The sequence below is a fragment of the Cricetulus griseus genome (genome assembly GCF_003668045.3).
Source record: "Cricetulus griseus strain 17A/GY chromosome 1 unlocalized genomic scaffold, alternate assembly CriGri-PICRH-1.0 chr1_0, whole genome shotgun sequence".
Taxonomy (NCBI): Eukaryota; Metazoa; Chordata; class Mammalia; order Rodentia; family Cricetidae; genus Cricetulus; species Cricetulus griseus.
The window spans coordinates 152,939,699-152,965,108 of NW_023276806.1; the positions used below are offsets into that span (position 1 = coordinate 152,939,699).

The 25,410-nt window shown below is 44.2% G+C and overlaps 1 protein-coding gene across 1 annotated transcript in view; it reads right to left on the reverse strand.

Annotated features, from left to right (window-relative positions):
- Window positions 1-25,410, reverse strand: part of Stab2 (stabilin 2) — a 175,987-nt gene that overhangs the window by 88,195 nt on the left and 62,382 nt on the right. Inside the window, exons 21-30 of the mRNA XM_027392551.2 lie at window positions 24,719-24,805; window positions 22,856-22,967; window positions 16,904-17,084; window positions 14,470-14,566; window positions 11,906-12,064; window positions 5,780-5,875; window positions 4,513-4,608; window positions 2,187-2,234; window positions 735-871; window positions 224-338 (exon numbers count right to left, since the gene is read on the reverse strand). Of these exons, the coding sequence (XP_027248352.1) occupies window positions 224-338; window positions 735-871; window positions 2,187-2,234; window positions 4,513-4,608; window positions 5,780-5,875; window positions 11,906-12,064; window positions 14,470-14,566; window positions 16,904-17,084; window positions 22,856-22,967; window positions 24,719-24,805 (1,128 nt within the window). The remainder of the gene's footprint in view (window positions 1-223; window positions 339-734; window positions 872-2,186; window positions 2,235-4,512; window positions 4,609-5,779; window positions 5,876-11,905; window positions 12,065-14,469; window positions 14,567-16,903; window positions 17,085-22,855; window positions 22,968-24,718; window positions 24,806-25,410) is intronic.

The window sequence follows — 25,410 nt, forward strand, 5'->3', positions numbered from 1 at the left end:
CTGTAGTCTAGTTGTTTTTCTGTTTTGTTTTTGTTTTTTAAATGTGAATGTGTGTGATCATTGTTGCAACTGGGTGATGCTCACACATGCTTCTATTCTCTCTGTACACATCTGGGATTTCCATCACAAAAATTTGAAAGGAAAGCATGAGTAAAGGCAAAGTTCTTCAAACACCCAGATGACAGTGCTCTTACCCCATCTGCCTTGATGACAGTGCTCTTACCCCATTTGCCTTGTCCAGGTGAAGGAAGCTTCCTTGCAAGGATGTTGCTAGCCTGTGAGAGGATGACAGGGTCTGCAGGTCGGACACTCCATATGTGCCTAGTAGTGTGTGGTATCTAAAGCACCAGATCATAGGAATCACAATAAAATGTCTGCACACCAGGTAGAATAGGAGAATAAGCCCTGGGGACAGACTACTGTACTCATACTTCATGTTCTCCCCCACAGTGATTAGCTTAGCTGGAATTAGTCTCTAATCACTCTGCCTTACTTTTCACATCTGTTAAATGGGAATAATTGTAAAACACCCATATCAGAGGTGTTGGGAGGGTTAACTGAATGGTATGCAAAGCACATTGCTTGGTTTAGGATGACTTCCCCTGACTGGGGTGGGGTGCTTGCCAGGGGCATCCTAGGACATGGAGGGCCATGTGGCTTCTCTACATTGAACTAAGGAATGTTCACACTGATGCCAGTCACATAACATGGAAAAGAAGGTAAATGACACCTACTTTATCAGGGCTGGAATATTGTTCCATGACAACCAGAAGGTTTTCTCATTCTGGTCCATGTCCTCAATGGCTTGCTGGGAAGGCACGAGGACAGTGAGATTCAAGGTGGCAGACAGCATGGATTGCAGGGAAGCATTCTGAATCACAGGAGGAAAGAAAGTCTGAATAGTGTTAAGAGACTAGCTGGGCTGACTTAGGTTGTCAGGGATGATGGTTTTCCATGAGATTTAATTCTAGGAATGCTGGGAAGATATGAGGCTTTCCCAAGTCCACCCAGCCATTTTGTGATGACTTACATTCTCTTTTGAGACACTTTTTTAATGTGTGAATTTTTATAACAATAAAATTTTTTTCTGATTGGGTCATACTTTGTCATTGTAAGTCTGAATGAAAAGCAGATAGTCTTGATGTGTGTGTTATGTGTGTATGTGTATGCACATAAAGAACTTTGTGAATTCTTAGATGTCTTTAGAGTGAGAGTGTGAGGAGACTGCAGAGAATAAAGGCCTATGTAACTATGTCTCATTTATGCTCAGAAAGCCTACTGTTCAATAACTGTAAGAAAAAAATTCAAAAATAAAAACCAACTTTCAAACCCCTGAATCTTGGTTCATAGAACTTGCTGATTTCTCTGGTGAATACTCCCATTATCACTGATGTTAAACATCTAACACTACAGCATTTAAAGCAGGTTGGGGGGAAATGTACCCTGTCCAACTTGCTACTGGGCTGACATTGCAAGTGGGTGAAACTTAAATGCATGGTGTGGCTAGAGAGACACCAACATGCTCAGAGAGGGAGGAATCCTTTGCCTTTCCTATAGGAAGGGAGTTGTACAGAGAACCTCCATTGTAGAAACAAGTGGTTCCTGGAATATTCTGGAACATACAGGGAGCTGTTCTCTGAATGAGTGCTGACTAAGCAAGACCTATTTTGGCAATACTTATTTTAAAGGGACAAACAATCTATTATAATGTCTGACCAGGTCAGATACCATGGTCCATCAGTCAAAGAGGATGGAGATCCAGACATTGTGGAGTGTGAGCCTATCTTGGACTCTTTATACAATACTCTACTGGGGTGAAGAGTGAGCTTTTTTGGTACGTTGAACATAGAGTAAGCATATATGAAGTTCTTCAGATGTTAGCTGTAAGTCTAAATCTTAGTGAATTATGATGCCAATCATGTCATGCTGTCCAAGAAAGAGCTATATAATGGACAGTGCTATCCTTACATGTTTGAATTGCTTGTAACTCAGCTACCCTGCCTTAACCTGGACCAGCAATTCACAGCTTGGCTACACATTAGTACTGGTGTCCAGGTCAAGCCACTGTTGCAGGCAAAGTGGCACCCCACCACTCCTGGATACATTTCTAGTTTTCTACTGAACAACCTCCAGTATTCTAAAATGATCTATGTTGCCCATGCTAAGGGGTAAATGCAGGAACTCACATTTATCCACTGGTAAAATACAGCTGCTTCAGAGAGAAGTGACAATTCCTTATTCATTTGTTCGAGGAAGGGCAGGAGAGGGGAGAGAGAACACAGACACATTATCTCAGTGAGGTTCTGGACAGCCTGCACCCTCCCTCTTGAGCTCTGCTCTCTACAGAGCCAGCCTCTCCAGGCTGCACCCCAGCCATGTGTACTTCGGAGCAAGAGTGGCAGGTGGTCTTCGCACTCAGGCCTGACTGTCCTTAAGAGGTAGGTGTGTCCAACTGTTAGACATTACAATGTTGTTATCTACAAAGTTCACACTTGAGAACTACATAACAAAGAATAATTACAAAGAAAAAATGCAAAAACAGATTTGATGATGTTTTATATGAATTTTATAAATTTTGGATCAAAGCTGTCTTGGGATGCACAGGCCTATGGGCTACAGTTTGGACATGCCTGTTGGACTCAGGTAAATCTAGCCTTTCCAATGTAAGTTCTTTCACATCAGAATTTAGCTGGTAAGAAACACAGCCACCTAGGCCTCAAAGAGGTTCTCAGAGCTTAGCAAACAGTGCCCAGTCAGAGCCAGTGTGGAGCCACAGGCTGGAGCAATGAATTAACTTGGCTGGACTTGCACTGTGACTTTGCCATGGCCTACAGAAAGCTTCTTTGGAGAAAAAAAAAAAAAAAAAAAAAAAAAAAAAAACAAAAAAACAAAAAAACGAGCAGGGCCTGGATAAAGACTTGGTAGGGACAGGCTGAGGTTTTGAACTTTAGTTTTGTTTCCGTGGAAGTTCAGGGACTTGGGAGATTGGAATTTCCGGAAGATTTGGGGACCTGTACAGCAGATGGGGGAGTCAGCTTCAGGGATAGGTTGGGGGTAGCTCCTTGGTTTAACAATGAATGAACGCCCATGAGAGGCAAAGGGTAGGACCCTCCTGAACACAGCAGGGGTGTGTGCTGGGGCAGTGCCATAGTACCCTGGGGACAAGCTCTGGGGTGGCTTTTGTTTGGGAGGCTGTGGGTCCTGAGGGGATTTCTAGAAGGAAGGTTTCAGAGAGGAGGAACAAGAACCTGACTGTGTGAGAAAGACAAATGGTGAGGAAAAAGGTCAGTGTTAGGTCTCAAACCAGGACAGACTGCTAACTGAGGTGCCTATTAACATATTAGAGCAGACCTGGCTACCAGGTTCTCCGAGCATCAGTCCCTACCTTACAGGGTTCTTCAGGTTGGCACACCCTTCCCTACCCTGAACTCTCCAGCCAGGGGCGGGGCTCCCTCCCCCCAACTACTCCTCCCTAATAATCGAGCCATTTGGCTACGCTGGTCCTTTTGGCCCTTTTACCTCTTGGCCAGTCTCTTGGCCCAGGCTAACCCTCTTGGTCGGAGGCTTGGCTCTCCTCTTCCTCTCCCCTTATGTGGCCTGGCTGAGTCTGGCCAGTGCACTCTCCCAGATGTCTCTGTCTCTCGCTGTGTTTTCCCTTTTATCTATAACAGACCTTCTCCACCATATCTAAGAGCAATCATGTCCTCCCTTTTATTTCTTTTTCATTTATCCAGTGCCCAAACCCAGGGGTTGATAGGTATTTAAATGTGAGTGGCATAGGAATAAACTCCCTCCCACTTGAGAGTATAGTCTAGTGCTGGGGGAGAGAGAGATGGCTAGGTTGTGACAGTTGGGTGTGTCCCATACTGCATGGTAGAATATACTGTTGATTAAAAGTTGGACCTGTCACATAGACACCAACATTTCAAGCAAGTAAGTGTTCTTAGCCTTAGTTTACTGACCTGTGGAATGGGCATCATAATGGCATTAATCCCAGACAACTGGTGTGAGGGTTAGATGAGTTTTTGCTGCATAAAGAACCTAGTAAGACACCTGGTACAGAGGGCATTTGCGCGCACATGCGCATGCGCACGCACACACATACACATACACACACCCACACCCTACGTCATTTAGGATGGATAAACCCAGGATGTTTTGGGTACATGTGGGAGTCATGGGACCTGATGGGGAGGGAGCTCAGGCAGCCATCCCATGCAGCCCAGCAGAGGGAGGCCAGTTGCTCACTTGAGAAGTTTGTGAGAGATTGGCAAGCAAAAGTTGTCAAATCTGCTTTGCATGCAGAAAGTGCCAAATATAAGCAGCTGCAGCCTGTGAAAACGAGTGACCCAGCAATTGTGAGGTATTTGCAGAAAAGCTACCCACATAGGAAACCACCTGGACAAAGGGTCTGCACATGGCACGGATCTAAGGCTATCTTAGCCGAGACGTTCATATTCCTGCTGCATGCTCTCCCTGACTTTGCACTTGAGATTCTTACTAGGGACTTACCATGAACACATTTCCGTAGCACAGGAGGCCATTTCCTTCATAGCCCTCTTGACAAACACAGCTCCAAACACCAGAAGAAGCAAACTGACAGGAGGCCTGAGAAAACCAAGATGGAGGAAATGGCTTGCTTTCCTAACTAAGATGTTAGACCTGACTCATACGTATCTAGGAGAATGAGAGACAGGAAGACAGTTAGTTGGCTCTAAGATAAGAACTCTGAATTTAGACATGGGAATCCTGTGGTAGAGCATTTGCCTATTGTATACTCGGCCCTGAGTTTGATCCCTACTTTCCCCACAGGAAAACAATAATAGCAAAACAAAACAAAACAAATCCCTTCAAATTTAGTGCTGAAATATGGTAGAAGCCACACAGACCCTTGGGTGTTGCAGCAGGATGCTCTTGCCTGCTGCTTTTAGTCACAACAAATTTCTTTCTTTTCATCTCTATCAGATTTAGCAAATGAAAATTCAAGAGAGTTACATTTGATTTTCATACAGATGATGAATATATTTTTGTATAAACTCCTCATGTGCAATGTTTTGGGCACACTGAACCTTTGTCCAAAATTTACACTCTGTGTATCTTGAATTCAAATTCAGTTGCTGCCTAGCATCTTATCTGGCAACCCAAGCTGTTTCTTCCAAGCTTTCAAATAGAGCAGAGATCGCAATAGCTGCTCAAATCCTGCTTAGGTATGCCTTTAGAGGTGAGAGATTTTGTTCACGGCTAGGCACAGACAAGACAGAGCTGTTAGGGTTTGGATGTGAAGTGTCCTCCCAAAAGAATGTTTTGTTAATGGCTTGGTTCCTCTTGCCGTGTATGCAGAAGTGGGGCTTGGGGAAGTGACTGAATCATGAGGATTCTAATTTCAGCAATGGGCAACTCCATTGATGGGTTCAAATTTTAATGACATTACTGGGTGGTGTTCAAAACTTCTATAGGCTGGGCCTAGCTGGAGGAAGTAGGTCATTGGGGACATGCCCATGGGGTCATGTTCTGTATCCAACTACTTCCTCTCTGTCTTCTGTCCACCATGAAGTGTGGTACTTTGATCACTCCATGCTCCTCACCAGGATTCTCTGCCTCACCATGCATGATCCAGAGGCTATACAGCAACGTGACCACACACTGAAACCTTTAAAACCAGGAGCCAAACAAACCTTCAGGTTGTTTGCTATCTATGATCGACCACACAACCTGATTTTTGTTCTTTCTAAGATTTTGTGTGTGTGTTTAGTATTGAAGGAAACATCAAGTAACTCACCAGGGGGTGACATTTCTCTGCTTGTTCCAAGCATGTAATGACTGGCTCACAATCAATCCCATTTCCCCGAAATCCTTTCTTGCATTCACATTCATTCTGTAATTCCAAGAATACAGAAGGGATTACTGAAGCATGTACTCTCAAGCCTTGCACCTCATTACACTGAAAAGAGGCTATGGAAATCATAGCCATTCAACCCTCCTAAAAAACAGAGACTTTAGATTCCAGACTGCTAGTCACTGTATATAGTCACTTGCACTTGGTTACCACAACGTTATTGATTACCATTAACATTATGCTGCTCAATTATAGTCCCTTCTACTTTTAAAATTTCTTGACTTCACAAAGGCCTCTGAAGAGAGCTTAGACTTAATGGTTATTACAATAGAAAAGCTGACCCTGTACATAGAAAGATTAAGCAAGCAATGGCTTATCTACTTGGTGGAGGCCCATGTACAAGGCTTTTGTTAGCTTGAAGATACTTTGCTTAATTCAACTAATACCTCCCCGTTGGGTAGATGGACTCAAAGCATCACTTCTGCATAGACAACCCACAGCACATGGCTGAGCAGCTGATGTAGCTAGTAGCTGCCTTCTTGAGGGCTTAGTTCCCTGCTACAGTAGGCAAGGTACAGCCTGTATTCCAGCCTTCACTTGCCCCATGGGCAGAGTCAGTGGTCATTGTGTCTGCAGCTAATTAATAAAATATGATGATGACGGTGACACGGTAAAATGAAAACATTTTCATGTTCAAGGCAGACAATGAACCAGTGAAGCTGCAGTTGGTTATTACCACAATGCAAAGGAAACTAACCACCTGGGCATAGAAGAGGCCAAAAGGAGAAACAATACATCAGCTCATAATTTCCCATTTTATATCCCAGCTCTTTCCCATGAAAATGCAATATCCTGGCATTTCAAACATGATTTTATAAGAATTTCTTCAATTGAGTTAAACAAAATAGCTGTTTGGGGGATCATCATGGAACCAACAATGAGTCTACAGAAAGAGAGGAGTACATCAAAAGATAATCAGGAAGGGTCTGATCTTAACAAACTGGAAAATAAGAGGCACAAATTTTGGGGAGGCACTGGCTGGTGAGGTGCCTCTGGGAACAGACTACTATTCAGAGGGGGTGGGTTTGCTTAGAATGTTCTCTGAGAGTGCTCTTTTAGAAGTGGGACACGACACGCTGGGCCTTGAGGGAGGATATGCGACCTGGGGAAGGCATTAAAACTGAGGGAAAATATCAGGAGAGTTGCACAGAGGTGAGAAAGTATGTCTGACCGGAGAAGGGCTGTTTAGCATGGATTTTGGAAGTATATAGACTTCCCGGTGGGGGTTGACACAAGACCTTTCAGTTGGGGGAGAATTGAATAGAACTTCCATTGTATGAATTTTGTCTTTAACAATATCACCTGCTAGCCCGGCATTGGTGGCACACACCTTTAATCCCAGCACTTGGGAGGCAGAGGCAGGCAGATCTCTGTGAGTTCAAGGCCAGCTTGGTCTCCAGAGTGAGTGCCAGGATAGGCTCCAAAGCTACACAGAGAAACCCTGTCTCAAAAAAAACAAAAAACAAAAACAAAAAAACAAAAAACCAATATCACCTGCTATGTGAACTATATAAGGCAAATGTGTGCATTTTATATATGTGTGTACATGAAACCTAAGCAAATCCTGTGCATGGTAGAACCCAAGCTCATCAGCTAGTTTTAATTTCCTCCACCTGCTATTAGAACAGCATCTCCATGTCTCCAAACCTAATACTTCTTCGTGCATTTTTTCCAAAGTTACTATCCATTTGGTGTGTATAAAACCTTTTAAACTGACTGCAACCAGGTGAAGGCAATCTTTGATTGGGTTTATTTGATTTCTTATATGTGTCATAGAGACCCCCTCTTTCTTCCATCTCCCCTCAGGACATTCAACATTTGTTTGAAGGAAGAGGATATAGACACTGTAGATACTGAAGTATGTTCTTCAACCCCAAATTCCTATGTTAAAGTCCTGCAGTACCCTAGAACATGATCTTATTTAGAAATAGGGTAGTTATTGTTCAATTATTTAAGATGAGGGCATACTGGAGTTATGTGGATCCTGAGTCTACTATGAATAGCATCCATGTGCAAACATGAAAGCAGGGGATGTATGCACAGAGAGAATACCATGGGAATGTGAAGTTGGAGGTCAGGTAAGATGGCCAGAAGGCCACCTAAGGCTAGGGGAGGAACAAGGGACAAGCTCCTCCAATATCTCTGAGGAGGAATCAGATCCCCAGATTATGAGATAGTATGTTTGTTATTCTCTGCTACCCAGTTTGCGTTACTTTTGTTATGGTAAGGCCCAGAAAATGAATACAGACACCAAGACTTTTTTTTTTTTTCTCAAATGCAGTCTGGTAACACAAATGAACCAAAGGTGCAATCATTTACTAAGTGCTTGGTGAGGCATGAGTCTGCAGTGGGATCCTCCATGATTAGATTCCTGAGGGCTCATCTGAAAGCTCATTTTCTCTAGACCCCTGAGCAGACTCTGCTGTCAGAGAAATCAGAAGGGGAAATAGGACAGAAGCCACTAGACACCGTGGTGCATCAGGCAGACCATATGCTCATTCTGCATGGGTTTTAAAGCGTTTGCCACTCTGTCACTCATGTGGCCTGTCACCTTACGTGAGTGAGATCACTTCTCTAGGTGACTTGTGGGCCTTGACCTTAGTAATTGGTTATCCTCTCAACCCAACTCTGTGATTCACAAGAAGAGTCAGACAAATGAGAGACTTGTGAATGCTTCTGTGAGCATCTGTTTTGTTTGCTAGTATCTGCTCTCTTTCTAGAAAATGGCTTTGAAGATACACACCACTATTCCCTCTTCTGGTTTATGTAAGAAAACATGGTTATTTCCTTCAGCCCAGGTTCCCAGTAGAGAGTTTAAGATTGTGTTTGTCCCTGCCTGCACAGACCCTGGCCATAGAACCTGATTTCTGTATTATATGCATAGGCTAATGGGAATGAGGAGAGCCATGAAAGTGTTTAATGTGAGCCAACGAGAGAAAATGATACTGGATTTTGATGGAAATGATCACAAGATGTACTCTTTTGTACCTAAAAGAGAGCAGAGGCAAGGCTGAAGCTGCTGGAGGAGAATGGGAAGAGGTTGGGTCCAGATAGACATCCTTTGTGTGGCCTTCTGAGCTCAGCACCATACCACATCCACATTGGCATCTTGATAGTTGTGGGAGCCTAAACTCCTTTTCCTTCAGAACTTCTCCCCTTTCATCTTCTTAAAGAGTTTTGGTAAAGCATACCCGATAAAACTTAACCACTGGAATAATTTCAATTGACAGTGCGGTGGTATTAATCACACTCACACCGATTCTCTTCAACCATCACTGACGTGGCTTCAGAACTTTCCTTATCTCCACAAACTGAAACCTCCTGCTCATGACTAACTCCATACATGACACCAGGCCCTGGCTGCTGCCTTTCTGCTCTCTGTCTTTATGAATTTGACTCTTCTAGAGATTTCATACAAGAGGAATCACAGTCCTCCAGGACCACTATTGACTTAGTAGTTCTTAAGTTCGTCTGGGCTGTAGCATGGGTCAGAGATTCCTTCCTAAGACTGACTGAGGCTTCACTGTTTGTTGCTTCCAGTTTTGATTAGTCTAAGTCATGCTCTTAGCATTATAGTTATACAAATATCTCTTGGAGTCCCTGCTCTTAATTCTTTTGGGGCAGCTGCATTACTGGATCACATGGTAATCCTATCTTTAATTTTCTGGAGATCTGCTATTCTATTTTCCATGGCTATGCCATTTTTCATTCTCACCAGGAATTGAATTTTCTGTTAAAACTAAAAGACTACCCAGTGATTCAAATATATCCTAATACTTTCCCCACCCCTGGTTGTCACTGCCTAAGAAGCAGCCACTATGGTCTGTGGTGGTTTGAATGAGAATGGTCTCCATAGGCTCATATATCTGAATGCTTGGTCCTTGGTGGATTTGGAGGTGTGGTCTTATTGGTGGAGGTATGGCTTTGTTGGAAGAGGTGTGCCACTGTGGGTCGGCTTTAGAGTTTCAAGAGCCCACACCGGTCTCGGTCTCGGTCGGTCTCTCTCTCTCTCTCTCTCTCTCTCTCTCTCTCTCTCTCTCTCTCTCTGTTTCCAACTTGCAGATAAGATATAAGCTCTCAGTTACTGCTCCAGCACTATGCTTACTGACCTGTTGCCATGCTCTCCACCATGATGGTCATGGACTAACCCTATGAAACTACAAACAACCTCCCAGTTGCCAATTAAATGTTTTCTTTTCTTTTAGGTTTTTTTTTTTTTTTTTTTTGAGACAGGGTTTCTCTGTGTAGCTTTGGAGCCTGTCCTGGAACTAGCTCTTGTAGACCAGGCCGGTCATGAGCTCACAGAGATCCACCTGCCTCTGCTTTCCAAGTGCTGGGATTAAATGCTTGTGCCCCCAACACCCAGCTAAATGTTTTCTTTTCTAAGTTGCCTTAGTTAAGCTGTCTCTTCAAGCAATAGAACAGAAAGTAAGACATGGTCTAAGTTACTAAGATATTAGCACAGTGAGCCCTTGGCACTATATGAGCAGACACTGACCTGCAGGGATCTAGTGGGCTGGCACTTAAAGGTCTAATTTCAGGAAAGGGAAGTGGGTTATTGGTGTCCTACAAGTTCTTGGATTCTCAGTTTCATTTCCTTTCACCCTTTCTCCTGATCACCCTCGACACCTTTTAGCCACTTGAGGGGATCTCCCTAGAATGACCTCCAAGAAGACCCTTTTGTTTGGTAGTGATGATATCCCAAGGAGTCCCAGTACTTCTGTCTAAGGGCCAACCAACCATTTATCACCTCACAAGTATTAGCCCTGAACTGCTTCTATAGGGGAGACACTCTGTCCCTGTTCCTGGAGCTGGGACGAGGGAGGAAAAAGAGTGTACAAAGCCCCTGGAGACCTTTTCTTGTACAACTAGGCCAGACCTTTATTTGTTTGGTGAATTCTGTCCTAGAGCAAACAAGGAGCATGCTCCAGCCTCAAGATCTCACCAAGCATCATTCAAGCACTGTGAGCCCCAGTTCCTAACACATGCAAGGGAATGTGTCCTCTAAGGCAGAAGGCTCAGGAGAGAAGATATGGAGCCATCACAGGTAGCAAGATTAGGCTTTATATGGTGCCCAACCTCAAGGGAACATAAATTTAACAAAGTAACCTGAAGGTTTAACAAAGTCCAGCTTTAGAACACAAATGTGGGAAATTGTATCATCACTCAAAGGTGTGTGCTGTGTGTATGTGAGAGAGAGCGGGTGAGGAGGGAGGGAGGGAGGGAGGGAGGGGAGAGGGAGAGAGACCAAGCATATATCCTGGTTCTTCCTTTTGGATCTTGTGTTCCCTTGACCTTATGAGGCATGCTTAAACTGTTTTGGGGGTGAGGAGGGAGCAGGTGGAATGGATGAGAAGTGGGGACCTATCATTTCCATTCCCACAATCTTAATGTAGTTAGTATCTTCTCCCTTGTAACTCCCTAGTTCCAAGGCAATAGCCTCTACCCCTTTTCATGAAATGAAGGCACCTAAAATTGGGTAACAGTCTATAGAGAGTCCTAGATACATGCATGTGATCCATGGGGGATGACTGAGGCATCTCTGAATTATGACTCAGTGTGAGTCATAGAGTGATTAATTTTCTTTTCTTTCCTTTTTTGGGGGCGGTGGAGGGGTTTTCAAGACAGGGTTTCTCTGTGGCTTTGGAGCCCGTCCTGGAACTAGCTCTTGTAGACCAGACTGGTTTTGAACTCACAGAGATCCACCTGCCTCTGTCTCCTGAGTGCTGGGATTAAAGGCGTACGCCACCAACGCCCGGCTGAGTGATTCATTTTCTATGTCACAGAACCAAATCACTAACCCCCCAGTGTCTCAGTTCCTCTTCTGTATAGTGGTAACACAGTGATACCTATGTCACAGATTCATTATGATAACCAACCCATTCTCCCGACCACAAATGAGGGCAAAAGCCATAGAGCCTCTGTGGTTGTGACAAAAAAAAAAAAAAAAAAAAAAAAAGTCACAACAGGAATCCTGTTTCCTCTTTTCTGTCTTCCCAAGTTACCCACCTGCCCAGGGCCTAGATATAAACAGGTGGCATTGTCATGGCAGCCGCCTGTGCCAGGCAGCAGGCAGTTGTTGATCTCCACACAGTCTCTTCCGTCCCCTGTCCAGCCCTGCTGGCACACACAGATATGTGTCCCTGGGCCAGTTGGGATGCATTCTGCCTGCAGGAGGAAGAACAAAAGCAAGACCTTTGAGGCCACAATCCCTCTTCATGGGACCCAGTGTCAGAAAGGATCTGGAAGAATGCTCTAGAAACATAGATTTGCATGGAGTGCAATGGAAATGATTGGTGTGCTCACTCACATGCACATAATAAGCCAACTGGGTGACTTTGAGGGGAAGATGCTCAGAACTGGTCAGCTAAGGGCTGCACCACTCTCTGCATTGTGTTGCTGATTCAGCCAGAGATGGCTTTTATTGACTTACAGAAGCAAAGGATATGCTAAAGAAGTGGTTCTCAACCTTCCTAATGATTCCACCCAACAGTGCCTCATGTTATGGTGACCTTCAACCATAAAGTTATTTTCCTTGCTTCTCCATAACTGCAATGTTGGTACTGTTATGAATAGTACTGTAAATATCTGATATACAGGCTTCTGATATGCGAACCCTGTGAAAGGTCTTTTGACCCCAAATGGATTGTGACCCATAGTCTGAGAACCACTGCTCTGGTGAACGGCATTGTGATTATCTCTATTTTACAGATGGGGAAACAAGTCACCAATGTCATCCAGCTGTAGAGAGGAGCATGAATCTAGGACTCATGACATTAGGGTCCAAGCTCCCTGAAGGGATACTAAAACTCTTGATTTGGGGTGTGATAGGCAGTACTGTCAACTTGATAGCATCTAGATTCACACAGGAAACAAGCTCTGGGCGTGTCTGCAAGGGAGTTTCTAGATTAGGTTCATTGAGATGAGAAGACCCGCCCTGAGTTTGGCTGGTACCATGCCATGCGGTGAAGTCTTGAGCAGAATAAAAAGGAGAGCAAGCTGAACATCAGCAGGCCTCTGTCTGCCTTTTAACTGTGGGTGAATTTGACTAGTTCCCTGGTTTCCCGGGCACCATGACTTACTCACCAAAGATTATACCCTTGAATTGAGAGCCCAAACTAGCACTTCCTTCCTGAACTGCTTTTAAGTATTTTGTTACAGCAACAAGAAAAGTAGCACTCTCTAGGGAGACCATAGGAGGATGAAGGCTCACAGGAAAGGAGGAGAGGTCTAGAGGTTGTTGAGGTGGGGTGCTCTGAAGTGGGTGGGATTCAGCCAAGGGGAAAGCTGGTGGGCAGGGCCTGCATCCCCAGGCCCAGGGAAGTGCCGGAAGTGCCTCAGAGAAATGATATGATTTGCTTCAAACCACTCTGGCCACATATACCTGGGTAGTGAAGGAGGGAGCAAGGGAACCAGCTGTTCAGGTGGGTAATGAATGAAAGTGATAAAATAAGGTGATGGCAGAATGATTTAAAGATCCTAGTGAAAGCAGTGGCAGGTCTGACTATACTAACAACAGCAAACTACAGGCAAGTTTCTTAATTCACCAGTCTTGCTGTCCTCCTTAGGAGGACAGGGCTGACAGTGTCACCTCACTGGGTTGGTGCAAGGTGTACACGAGATCAGAGAAAATAGAGTCCTTCGTAGCTATGAAGTTTGAAGCAAGGGTTATTATTCTCAACACTTCATCTTGCCAATGCTCCAGAATATCTGTATCTAGGAAGAGTCATGGAGGTTACCCACCACATAGACAGTCTTCTTTAAATTCAAAGTTTGGAAAGACAAATGCTACGTGTTTTCTCTTATACTTGGATCTGAGATTTTAATTTGTGTGTGTGTCTTGGTCTTGAAACTAGGATGGGGATCACAGGAGTGGAAAGGAGATCCTTCCCCCAGAAGTTTGTTTTAATATTTATTAGTTGTACAAAGTAATGGGTTTCATTATGACATTTCATGCACATTTATAATATGCTTTGATCATCTTTTGTCAACTACTAGCATATCCTTCTTCCCCTCCCCCCTCCCCTTCCTGTACCTTCAGGCCCTCCTCCTAGTTCTATGCATTGTCTGTGTTGTGAAAAGAGTGAGGAAGAGGGTAATGGGATCTCTGGGACAGGAAAGCAGAAGGGGGCTAGCCAGGTTCGGACGAAGACCAAGGTAGGAGGGCAAGGAGGTGGCAGGGAGTGGCAGGGCAGGAAAACCAAGCCAAAGTACATATGCATATGCAAAGGCCATAACAAAATACATTACATTAGGTTGAACACTCCTGACTGCAGCTGTCAGCCCCTCATCCGTCTCAAAGAGCACCCTGCTAACCACCTGGCTGTCCCAGCCTGAGCTGCCTACCCCATCATATACCCATATAAAAATCCAACAAGCTTTTACAGTCAACACTGTCTTCCACTATCTGAGGCAGCATGGGAAGTTATTTTTTTCCCCCAATAAACTACTCTTATCTCCATGGAATGCCTTTATTTGGCGGTTTCTTGCTGTGTCAATTAAAAAAAAAAAAAAGACAGCAAAACAAAAGGAAACAAAAGCCAGGGCATTTGGCTATGAGAAACAAAACTCACATTTTGGCTGCAGCCTCCTCTGGAGGTTGATCCCATGCAAGGGTCCTTCTTAGAACAGAGAGTCCCGTCCCCTTCATAGCCCTCATTGCAGACACAGCTGTGAAGAAGATGATGCACAAAATCAGCCCAGGACACCCACTGCTCGCCATGTAGCCAGCTGGGGAGGAGCCAGATGTGCCTGAGCATAGTGGCTAGCTCTCTGCAGGAAGCCTGGGTGGATGATTTGGGGGTCTGCCATCAGGGCTGGGTGGGAATCCAAGCCCTACCTTAGCCATTGTGTGGCCCACTCAAGTCTCTTCTCAGTGGAGACACTCTTCTCATTCGGAAAATGGGTCTGTTACTGGCCAGGAGCTCATCAGAATTCACTGGCACCATTGGGTGCTGAGGTGACAGATGACCTGCTCTTATTGGACCTGAACTGGACTGTTTCAACCTGCTCCATGTTAGCTTTTTCCTCTGCTTGAGCAGAGACAAAAACTGTGTGTGGTACAGGTTTGAAAACACTTGAACATGTCAGTCAGGTGAGGTCCTTCTTCCCTTCTCTGTTCCTCCCACAGACAGACAGACAGACACACACACACACTCAGGCTTACCTCCTGTGATATGACAATTTCTGGTCTCATTCTCCTTTCAGACATTCCTTCCAAAAATATTCTACCATAAAACTTTTGCTGTTTAATGTGGGCCATTTGCTCATTCATTCATTGTTCATTCATTCATTGGTTCTTTAAGTATGTATTGAACTCCCTGTGATAGATGCTGGGTTATCACATGGCTTCCACCAAACCTCCATGTCCCCCTGAGACTTCAGGAACATGTGCTTAAAAACTATAGACTGTTTATCTAGGAGCAAGTTCCTAGAGGAAGTGCATTTGTCTGGTGTCTATACAAAGGGAGTTTGATTTGCTCCAGCCCAGGTCTCTGAGCTGCCTGGGGTCGTGCAGAACACACAGACAGCCCCCTGTGGTTGGTCCCTGTATTTCTCAGGGCAATTTTACAGTTAAGGAAATGAATGACAGTCCTTTCCACCATCCTTTCCACCATTCCTCTTCATGCCAAATGCCCTTTACAGGGAGTTACTATTGACACCTTTCAGAAGCAAAGATGTCTTCAAAACATGGACATTTCATTGCTTCATTCTGTGATGGTTAACATTGACTAACAGTTTGATCAGACATGAGTCACCTATGGGATAAATCTGTAGGGCACGCCTGTGAGAGTTATCTAGATTAGGTTAGCCTGTGGGCACACCTGTGAGAGTTTTCTAGATTAGGTTAGTCTGGGGGCACACTTGTGAGAGCTATCTAGATTAGGTAAGTCTGTGGGCACACCTGTGAGAGCTATCTAGATTAGGTTAGTCTCTGGGCACAGTTGTGAGTGCTATCTAGGTTAGTCTGTGGGCACACCTGTGAGAGGTATCGAGATTAGGTTAGTCTCTGGGCACATCTAGATTAGGTCAATGGAGATGGGAAGTCCTACTCTGAAGATGAGCAGAATCATTTCATGGCTTACGGTCCAGTACTGAATAAAGAGAAAGCAAAGTGATCACACACATTAAACTCTCTGTTTCCTGACTGCAGATGCCATGTGACCAAGTGCTTCAAGCTTCTGCCATCACAGTTTCCTTGCCACGATAGACAGGACCTTGTTTGTGAGTCAAAATAAACTGTCTTTAAGTTGAATTTGTCAGGGTATTTTGTCAAGAGAGCAAGACAGAAAACCCTTCCTTCCTCCCTCCTTCCTCCACTTCCTCGTTTCCTTTTCTATTTTTAAAAAAGTTACGTTTTATTTGTGTGTGGATGTGTGCATGTGCACTCACGCATTTTCACACACATATGCACCCTGTGTACATGTACTTTTAGAGACCAAAAGAGAGTGTTGGGTCCCTTGGAGCTGTAGTTGCAGGCATGGGTGCTGGTAACACAATTCATGTCATCTGGAGGAGCAGCCAGTGCTCTTATCTGTGGAACCATCTCTCTAACTCCCCTTTTAGGATTTTTAAGACAAGGTTTGCTGTAACCCAGGCTGGTCTAGAACTTGTAGCAGTAGTCTTGGTTTAGCATCCCGAGTGCAGGAATTGTAACACCCATGGCCTTCATTGTTTTCTTGAGTGTGTTCATGATAAGGATAGATCCAGACTGGGACACCACACTTTTATATTTGGTTCTTTTAATCTCTACCATTGTTCTGTAAGGTAGGGTTCCTCACTACTAATGGGGAAAGTGGAGCTCAGAGAGGCAAACTAGCCTGTCGAAGGTCATGCGGCTGGTGTGTTTCAAAGCAAGGAAAATTAAAATTTGAATTCAGCTCAATCTTAGCTTCCACAAGAGTTGTACTGTCATCTGGGTAGCACATGTCTTCCTTTATAAAGTGTTAGGTATGGGCTGGCTCCACCCACAGGTGGCATGGTAGCCTTGGGTTGTGACACACCTACCTGGCTGTCCCATTGTAGTATTTACAGGTGGCATGGATGTGACAGAAGTACACATAGGGCCCACAGGTTGAAGTCTGCTTGTTGCAGAACTTCCCAGCTGTGCCCTCTCTGCATGTTCCTGAGAGGCAGGCTCCATCACTGTCCACTCGGTTATCACATGCTCCGTGAGCACACAGACAGGCTGCAAGAGAAGGGAACAGGCTGTTCAGGGTCTGAGGAACCATTTTCCATTGGAGCATGGTACATGGAGGATGGGGACTGTCTCCTCCCAAGCCACTGCTGTCAAATCAGAGCTGGGTTGAACTCAGGGTCATCAGCATTTCTCAGAGTGCCCAGGACAGCCTTGGGGATCTGACTGTCCCCGCAGGAGGTTCCATGTGCCCTCTATGTGTCTGTGTGTGGGTGTGGAGAAGGAGGTGGTTTGTGATGTGGTGAAGGATGTCAAGGAACCCAGTTCCAACTACTTTGTGGTTGGCAATATTAGCCATTTTTTGAAAACATTCTAGAATAAATGGGTGTTTATTTCTGTCCTGTTTGTAGAACTCCAGATGGAATCATGTGTTAATTCCCATCCGATTTCCCCCGAGTTCCCACGCAGGGACATGACCTGGTCCAAGTCCATGTCTATGGTGACTGTACACATAGTGAGCACAATATTAACTGTCACGCCCACAACTCTGTTTTCGCTTTAAACTTTAGCTAGTTCCCTTGCTTTTCAATATTGTTATTGGAAATTTTCAAAGTAGGGGCTTGGTTCAATCAGGAAAGTGCTTGCTGTACAAGCATGGGGACCCAAGGTCGATGCTCAGGACCCAGACATGGTGATACGTGCTTGTAATTCCAGTCCTGGGGAGGCAGATATAGTGTTCCCTAGAAACATTGTCTGATGAGAGACCCTAGTTCAGAAACAAGGTGACAGGTCCCTGAGGAAAGACATCCAAGGGTGACCTCTGGCCTCTACATGTATATGTACATGTGTGTATGTACTCTCCATGCACATGTCACATACACACACACACACACACACACACACACACACAACAATGAGAGCTCGTCAGTTTCATGCACCTATGCATGGGGGAGGGGTAAAAAGGAGGGAGGGACATGGAGCCTCTCAAAGGCAGGCTGCAAGGATTGGGGTTTGAATAATGCCCTAAATGAAGGGCTCTGGGCCCTGCCCCATCTGGGATGAGGGAGACAGGAACCAGCCTAAACAGGTGCTTTGAACCAATATCTAGAAAAGAATGAACAAACTCAAAGAGAAGTCTCCGGAAAATCACATCTGGATTTAAAACAAAAACGAACTGTTATACCATTCTAAATAGGCCAGGACTTCATTTGCAAGGAGTAGGAATCCAGTGACCACAGACCCAAGATGAAGGGCAGAGCTGGAAGACACCTCCAGACCTGAGCCTCCACATCCTGCTGGAGACCTGACAAACGCCAAGGTTGTCGGCTTTGCAATAAATGCCTATTTTTGTTTTAGAAATCTTATTTGGCCAAAAGAACAGCTGGCTAGGGCTGAGCAGCACTAACCCCACTGCGCTAATGGATTTCCAGTCAAATCTGCCATGAGGGAAAGAGGCGTGTTCACAGCAAGTGTGTGGGGTCAGTGGGAGTAGCAATAGATGTGACTTTGTTTCATGATTATTTAGTAGCTATAATCTCTGTGCTAAAATCCCCCAGTTATGATCTGACTTGATATTGTGAACGGCCTGTGAGTGTCTTGGATTTTGTATCTATGGTCCACAGATCAAAAATATTAAAAAAAAATCCCTATGTCTGTTCTAATATACACATACCGTTTTCTTGTCATTATTGCCTAAAAAGTACAGCCAGGCAACCATTTGTGTAGTGTTTACATAGTATTTGCTGGAGATTCACGTGTAAGGATGTGTGTAGCATCCAGGCAAAGACTATGCCTTTTTATATAGAGGACTAGAACAGCTTCAGTGGCAATGGTGTGTGTTGAAACCAATCCCCATGGATTCTTAGGAAAATGCTACAACATTTTCTTCATTTTCTAGATGGAGACACTGTAATACTTTCTCAGGCCACATAGCCACTAATCTAGAAATGAGGATTTAACTTTTGGCTGGTCTGACTCTCCCCTATTCATTATACTTCGTTATGTTCTAATTTTAGCTTAGAAACAGACATCTAAAAATATATGTAGTTAAATATACATATGATATCATTTTAAAGAATAACACATTTTCTGAGAGTATAGGACTGCATTTGTATATGTCTACTGTGGAACTTTCTATACGTTCTACAGGCTTTTTGATATGTATGCCACTGAGGTGTGGTTACTGCTCTTAGAATAACAGCAAAACAGCAGGAGGTCATGACAGTAGCTAGCATGTTTTCAGTATGTACTCTGTGCTAGGGAAAGCTTTCCACAAATAAGTTGTAATGAATTTATAAAACACTTGTTAGTACCTTCACCCTTATTTTATTTGCAGTTTGAGGGTATACTCATCCAAAGTTACAATTCTTAAATGGAGGAACTGATGGGTAAGGGTTATTTGAAAGGGAGAAGATCTGTTTCTCAAAATGGACTATATTTGTCTTCATAGACATAGAAAGTGTTCCTAAAGTTCAGCGGCTGGATCAGCACTGCCAACACCCCCGCCCCCCCCAGAAAGCTGTTAAAAGTTCATTTTCTCAGACTCATTGTTGTAATCCAGGCACATTTGGCCCCGCCCCTTGGTGACCTGGCAGAGTGCCCACCCCTGCATAAATGACAGACAGCACCCTGGCTCTGTACACAGGTGCAAATGTCCCTTTAAGAGACAAGCTCCGAAAGAGGAACACTCCTCCACTGCTGGTGGGAGTGCCAACTTGTACAGCCACTTTGGAAATCAGTTTGGCGACTCCTCAAGAAAATGGGAATCAGTCTACCACAAGATCCAAAAATTCCACTCCTAGGCATATACCCAAAAGAAGCACATTCATATAACAAGGACATCTGTTTATCCATGTTCATAGCAGCATTATTTGTAATAACCAGAAACTGGAAGCAGCCTAGATGCCCCTCAACTGAAGAATGGATACAGAAAATGTGGTACATTTACACAATGGAGTACTACTCAGCAGAAAAAAAAAAAAAAAAACAATGGAATCTTGAAATTTGCAGGAAAATGGATGGAACTCGAAGAAACCATTCTGAGCGAGGTAACCCAATCACAAAAAGACAAACATGATATGTACTCACTCATATGTGGACCTGCTTTATGATACATAGTAGTGACCGCGTTTTATCAGAGCTGTTTTTAATGATGTTGCTCAGAATGGTTTCCTTCCAGATGATGATTGAGAAGCTAATTAAAAAAAAATGGTGCCAGGTACCACAAGAGTAACAGAACTGTGCTGTTTTTCTGGAATTTTGTTTTTTACTTTTTTTTTTTAAATGGAGAGTGCTGGATGTCTCTACAATTTTGTTCAAATGACTGCAGAACCTGGAAAAGCTGTTGCTGCTATTGATGTATAACTTACTGCCATTATTGATACACACACACACACACACACACACACACACACACACACACACACACACGAGACAAGCTCCGCTAGGATAGCCAAAACAACCCTGTACAATAGAGAAACTTCCGGAGGCATCACCATCCCTGACTTCAAGCTCTATTATAGAGCTATAGTTCTGAAAACAGCTTGGTATTGGTACAAAATAGACAGGTTGACCAATGGAATTGAATTGAAAACCCTGATATTAACCCACACTCCTATGAACACCTGATTTTTGACAAAGAAGCTAAATTTATACAATGGAAAAAAAGCATCTTCAACAAATGGTGCTGGCATAACTGGATTCGGACATGTAGAAGGTTGCAGATAGATCCATATCTATTGCCATGCACTAAACTTCAGTCCAAATGGATCAAAGACCTCAACATAAATTCAGCCACACTGAACCTCCTAGAAGAGAAGGCAGGTGGCACCCTTGAACAAATTGGTACAGGACATCGCTTTCTGAACATAACACCAGTAGCTCAAACATTGAGATCAACAATTAATAAATGGGATTTCCTGAAACTAAGAAGCTTCTGTAAAGCAAAGGACACAGTCAGCAATACAAAATGCTAGCCCACAGAATGGAAAAAGATATTCACCAACTCCACATCTGACAGAGGCTGATCACCAAAATATACGATGAACTCAAGAAGCTAGCCACCAAAACACCAAACAATGCAATTAAAAGATGGAGTGCAGAACTAAATAGAGAATCCTGAACAGAGGAATCCAAAATGGCTGAAAGACACTTGAGAAAGTGCTCAGCATCCTTAGCTATCAGGGAAATGCAACTCAAAACCACTCTGAGATACCATCTTACTCCTGTCAGAATGGCTAAAATCAATAACACCAGTGATATTCTATGCTGGAGAGGATGTGGAGAAAGAGGAACACTCCTCCATTGCTGGTGGGAGTGCAAACTTATACAGGCACTTTGGAAATCAGTATGGCGGTTTCTCAGGAAAACAGGAATCAGTCTACCTCAAGACCCAGCAATCCCTCTCTTGGGCATATACTCAAAGAATGCACACTCATAAAATGAGGACATATGTTCAACTATGTTCATAGCAGCAGCATTTGTAATAGCCAGAACATGGAAACAACCTGGATACTCCTCAACTGAAGAATGGATAGAGAAAATGTGGTATATTTACACAATGGAGTACTACTTAGTGGGGCAAAAAAAAAAATGGAATCTTGAAATTCGTAGGCTATGGATGAAACTAGAAGAAACCATCCTCAGTGAGGTAACCCAATTACAAAAAGATAAACATGGTATGTACTCACTCATTTTTGATTTTTAGACATAGAGCAAAGAATCACTAGCCTACATTCCACACTGCCAGAGGAGCTAGGAAACAAGGAGGACCCCAAGAGAAGATTGCATAGTCCCTGGAAGAAGGGGATGGGGAAAAGACCCCCTGACCAAATTGGAGCCCGGGGGCAGGGAGAGGAAGGAGAGTCTTCATCTAGTTGCTGTTCGAAGCAGAAACAGACACCTATAGCTAAGCACTGAACCATACTACTGGAATTCAGTTGTGGAGAGGCGGGAGAGTTGAGCAAAGGAGCCAAGACGGGGCTGGAGAGACCTGAAGAAACAGTGGACCTGACCTACTGATAGCATGGAGACCCTAGTCATAAACTGGGGAAACAGCATTGGACCAAACCAAACCCTTTGAATGTGGGTGTCAGCTAAGAGCCCAAGACAGTCTATGGCTCCTCTGACAGCAGAGCCAGTCTTTATCCCGAGAGCACAAATGGACTTTGGGAGCCCATTCCCTATAGAGGAATACTATTGCAGCCCAGATACAGCAAGGAGGGTCTAGATCCTCCCGCAAACAATATGACAGACTCTGAAGGTCCTTGGTAGAAGGCCTCACTATCCCTTGGGAAGAGTCTGGGGGTGGGTTGGGTGGGGAACATGGGAGGATGGGAGGGAATGGGGGATGGATATGTAAATATGAGTAATTAAAAATAGTAAAAAATTTAAAAAAACAAAAAAAACCCAAAAGACAAACAAAAAAAGAGACAAGCTCTGCCCACTCCCGCTCTCACACCCATTTCTTTGAGGAGGCAGACAGTTCTGTCTCTCTGACTCTGTCTCTCTTCTCTCTTCCCTTCCCTTATTCCCCTGCCTTCCCCCAATGAAACTTTCCAAGTAACCTCTGTCTGCCTGGTATGTTTGTCACCAAGGTCTCCCTTGCTCCATGTTATTACACTTATCCCAGAGAGAATCAGAAATTCAGCACCTTGTGCCTGGTTGTCTGGCACATGCTATAGTTTGAGAAGCAGCACTTTAAAAAAATGCATACTGTGACAATGACACACCACAAACAAAATCCACAAGACACCAGACCACATTGTCAGCATGCACAGTATGAGAGAGAGCCCATGGAAGGGAGCTTTAGAAACTCCACTTACTTTTGTTACACCGAGGTCCGTATCTGTTGGGGTTGGAGCAGAACTGACACTTGGAGCCTTGGAAACCATCGTCACAAATGCAGGTCCCATTGCCACTGAGGCCATCTCTGCACTGAGAGCAAAGCAGACCCGTGAGCCATTAGGACACTTGTGACGGGGAAGGAGAAGCTTTTGCTTCATGGCTTAAATTTGAACTCAGGCTCAGTCCCACTGGAAGTGATAGGTGGAGTCATCTTGATATCACATAGAATGTAAAAGTAGTACCTGGCTTGGGGATCCTGATCTATGGTTAGACCCTCAGAGGACAAAGTGCAAGGGTGTACTGTGTAGCTGTTTCCTTGGAACTGAAACACTGTGTGGAGTGAGGCTCAGCCCTGGGAGGGTTAGCTATATTTAGGATGCTCAGGAAACTTGCAAAACACAAGACTAAACAGATATGACCTACAGGGAGCCTTACAGAGCTTATGTGAGCAGGTAACACTTACTGAGGCCTCGACTCTTGCTGGGGCAGGGGGATGCTGTCTGACAGATGGGCAGGCAGCTCCACAGTGGATGCAGCTTTTGCAAGTCACCACTAGTGCTGGGGTAGGCCTTTTCACTGATGTGGCTGTTTCCTTTGTAAACCCAGTGAACTCACTGGCTCACCAAGACAGACTTGGGTGACATTTATTTTCCCCAGTACTCTATCTGGGCTGAACAGATCTGTTTGTATCTCGTCAGAATAAGCCACACTACAGAGGGTTACAAATGTGAAATGAGACCTTTCACCCAACACTTAGTGAGTGGCAGTAGGCAGACAGAGGCCTTCAAATGAGGCCTGACCCTGTTCTTTTTACATTCTTGCTTGGGTTCTCTCCCTTGTAAATCTCTCTTGCTTTCCTACTGTGGTGGTTTGAAAGAAAATGGCCCCCAAAGAGAGTGGCAATATTAGGAGGTCTGGCCTTGTTGGAGGAAATGTGTCATTGTGGGGTGATACTGTTGAGGTTCCTTTTGCTCCAGCTTCCCTCAATGTGACTGTAGTCAAATTCCTGTTGCCTCTGAGTAACAAAGTAGAACTCAGCTCTATCGCCACGCCTGCCTGCATGCCTCCATGCTCCCTGCCATGATGCTAATGCACTGAACCTCCAAACTATAAGCTACCCCAACTAAATGTTTTCCTTATAAAAATTGCAGTGGTCATGGTATCTCTTCACAGAAATAAAAATCCTAACTAAAGCACCTACCTGCATAACCCTGGCAAGACCAAGTTGGTATTTGTTACTGCACATCAGAGTTGGATGTGGGCTACCTTCCCTTAACAACCAGACCCCAGGCATCACTACTAGTCTCTTTTATTTTTACTTTCTGTGTGAGACACCTGATCACCACCTTTCTTTCCATTTGTAAGAGATGTGGATCTATTAAATTCCCAGATCTACATTTTTCCTAGGTGAATTTACCTTCCTTTGTTTGGTCTTGGCCTCCAAGTAGATGAGTTAAGCTTTGGCCTTTACATTTCACTAGGTTCTGAGGTTGAGTTTAAAAAACAATAGCAACAAAGCAACCATTGGCCAATGCTATTATTATTTTGAAGTACCATGGAAATAGGATCTTGCACAGGTTTGGAAAGTTAAGCCCAGAGGGTTTTCAGTTGTTCAAAGCTCTCATGGTAAACTACAGAGGAGTGGAGATTAAGCATCATTCTCCCTTTGCCCCTCCTCCCCCCAGATTCCTCTGTAGCAGGTAATTCCTGTTTTAGCAACAGATCCAATTCTTTATATTCCTGGGAATGTTGGCCTGTACTGTCCCACTTTTTGGTTTAGGAGTTTCCAGTATTACTGTGTGACTTCGGAAAGGTCAGTGTGAACCAGGGACTATACTCACCTTCCCATTTCCTGAACACGGATTCAAGAAGCCTCCTGGACATGGGGTACAGTCAGGCCCAAAGAAGCCACTACAGCATTGCGGTATCTGGAAACAACACACATGCTGGGGACCCCAGGGAGAGCACACAAAAGAGAAGTGTTCTGGTTTCCAGTAGTGGGATATAAGGCCAACCCTTCGTATGAACTTGCTAGTGCTTTACCACCAACCTATTGAGATTGAATATCTCTCATGTGAACATGAGAATGGGGAGGATGAAGGCTCATGCTTATAGAGAAAGTATGAGAGTAGGGAAGAGTCAACACGGAAGACAAAATAGACAAATAATGGAGCTGGAGAATCATTCAGTGGAAGAGCACTTGCCTAGCATTTGCAAGACCCTGGGTTTGATTTCATAAGCAAACAACTGATAAATAAAAGAACATTCAAGGAAATGGTCAGTGCTAGGAAGACAAGTGTTGGGATGGAGTGGTAGCATAATGGGATGGAGTTGGGTTGGAGTTTGAAGCCCGTTGGGTAGTGACAGGAGGGGTTAGGTAGGGGGAGACTAGAAAAATGAGTCACCTGTGCGTATCTGATGGGCATTCTGAAGACAATATCAAATATGCACATTATGAAGTAAGAATGTAGGTAAGAGCCAGGTCAGAAACTTGGATGGAGGGTGGCTCACACATAGGTATCAGGGGCATGGA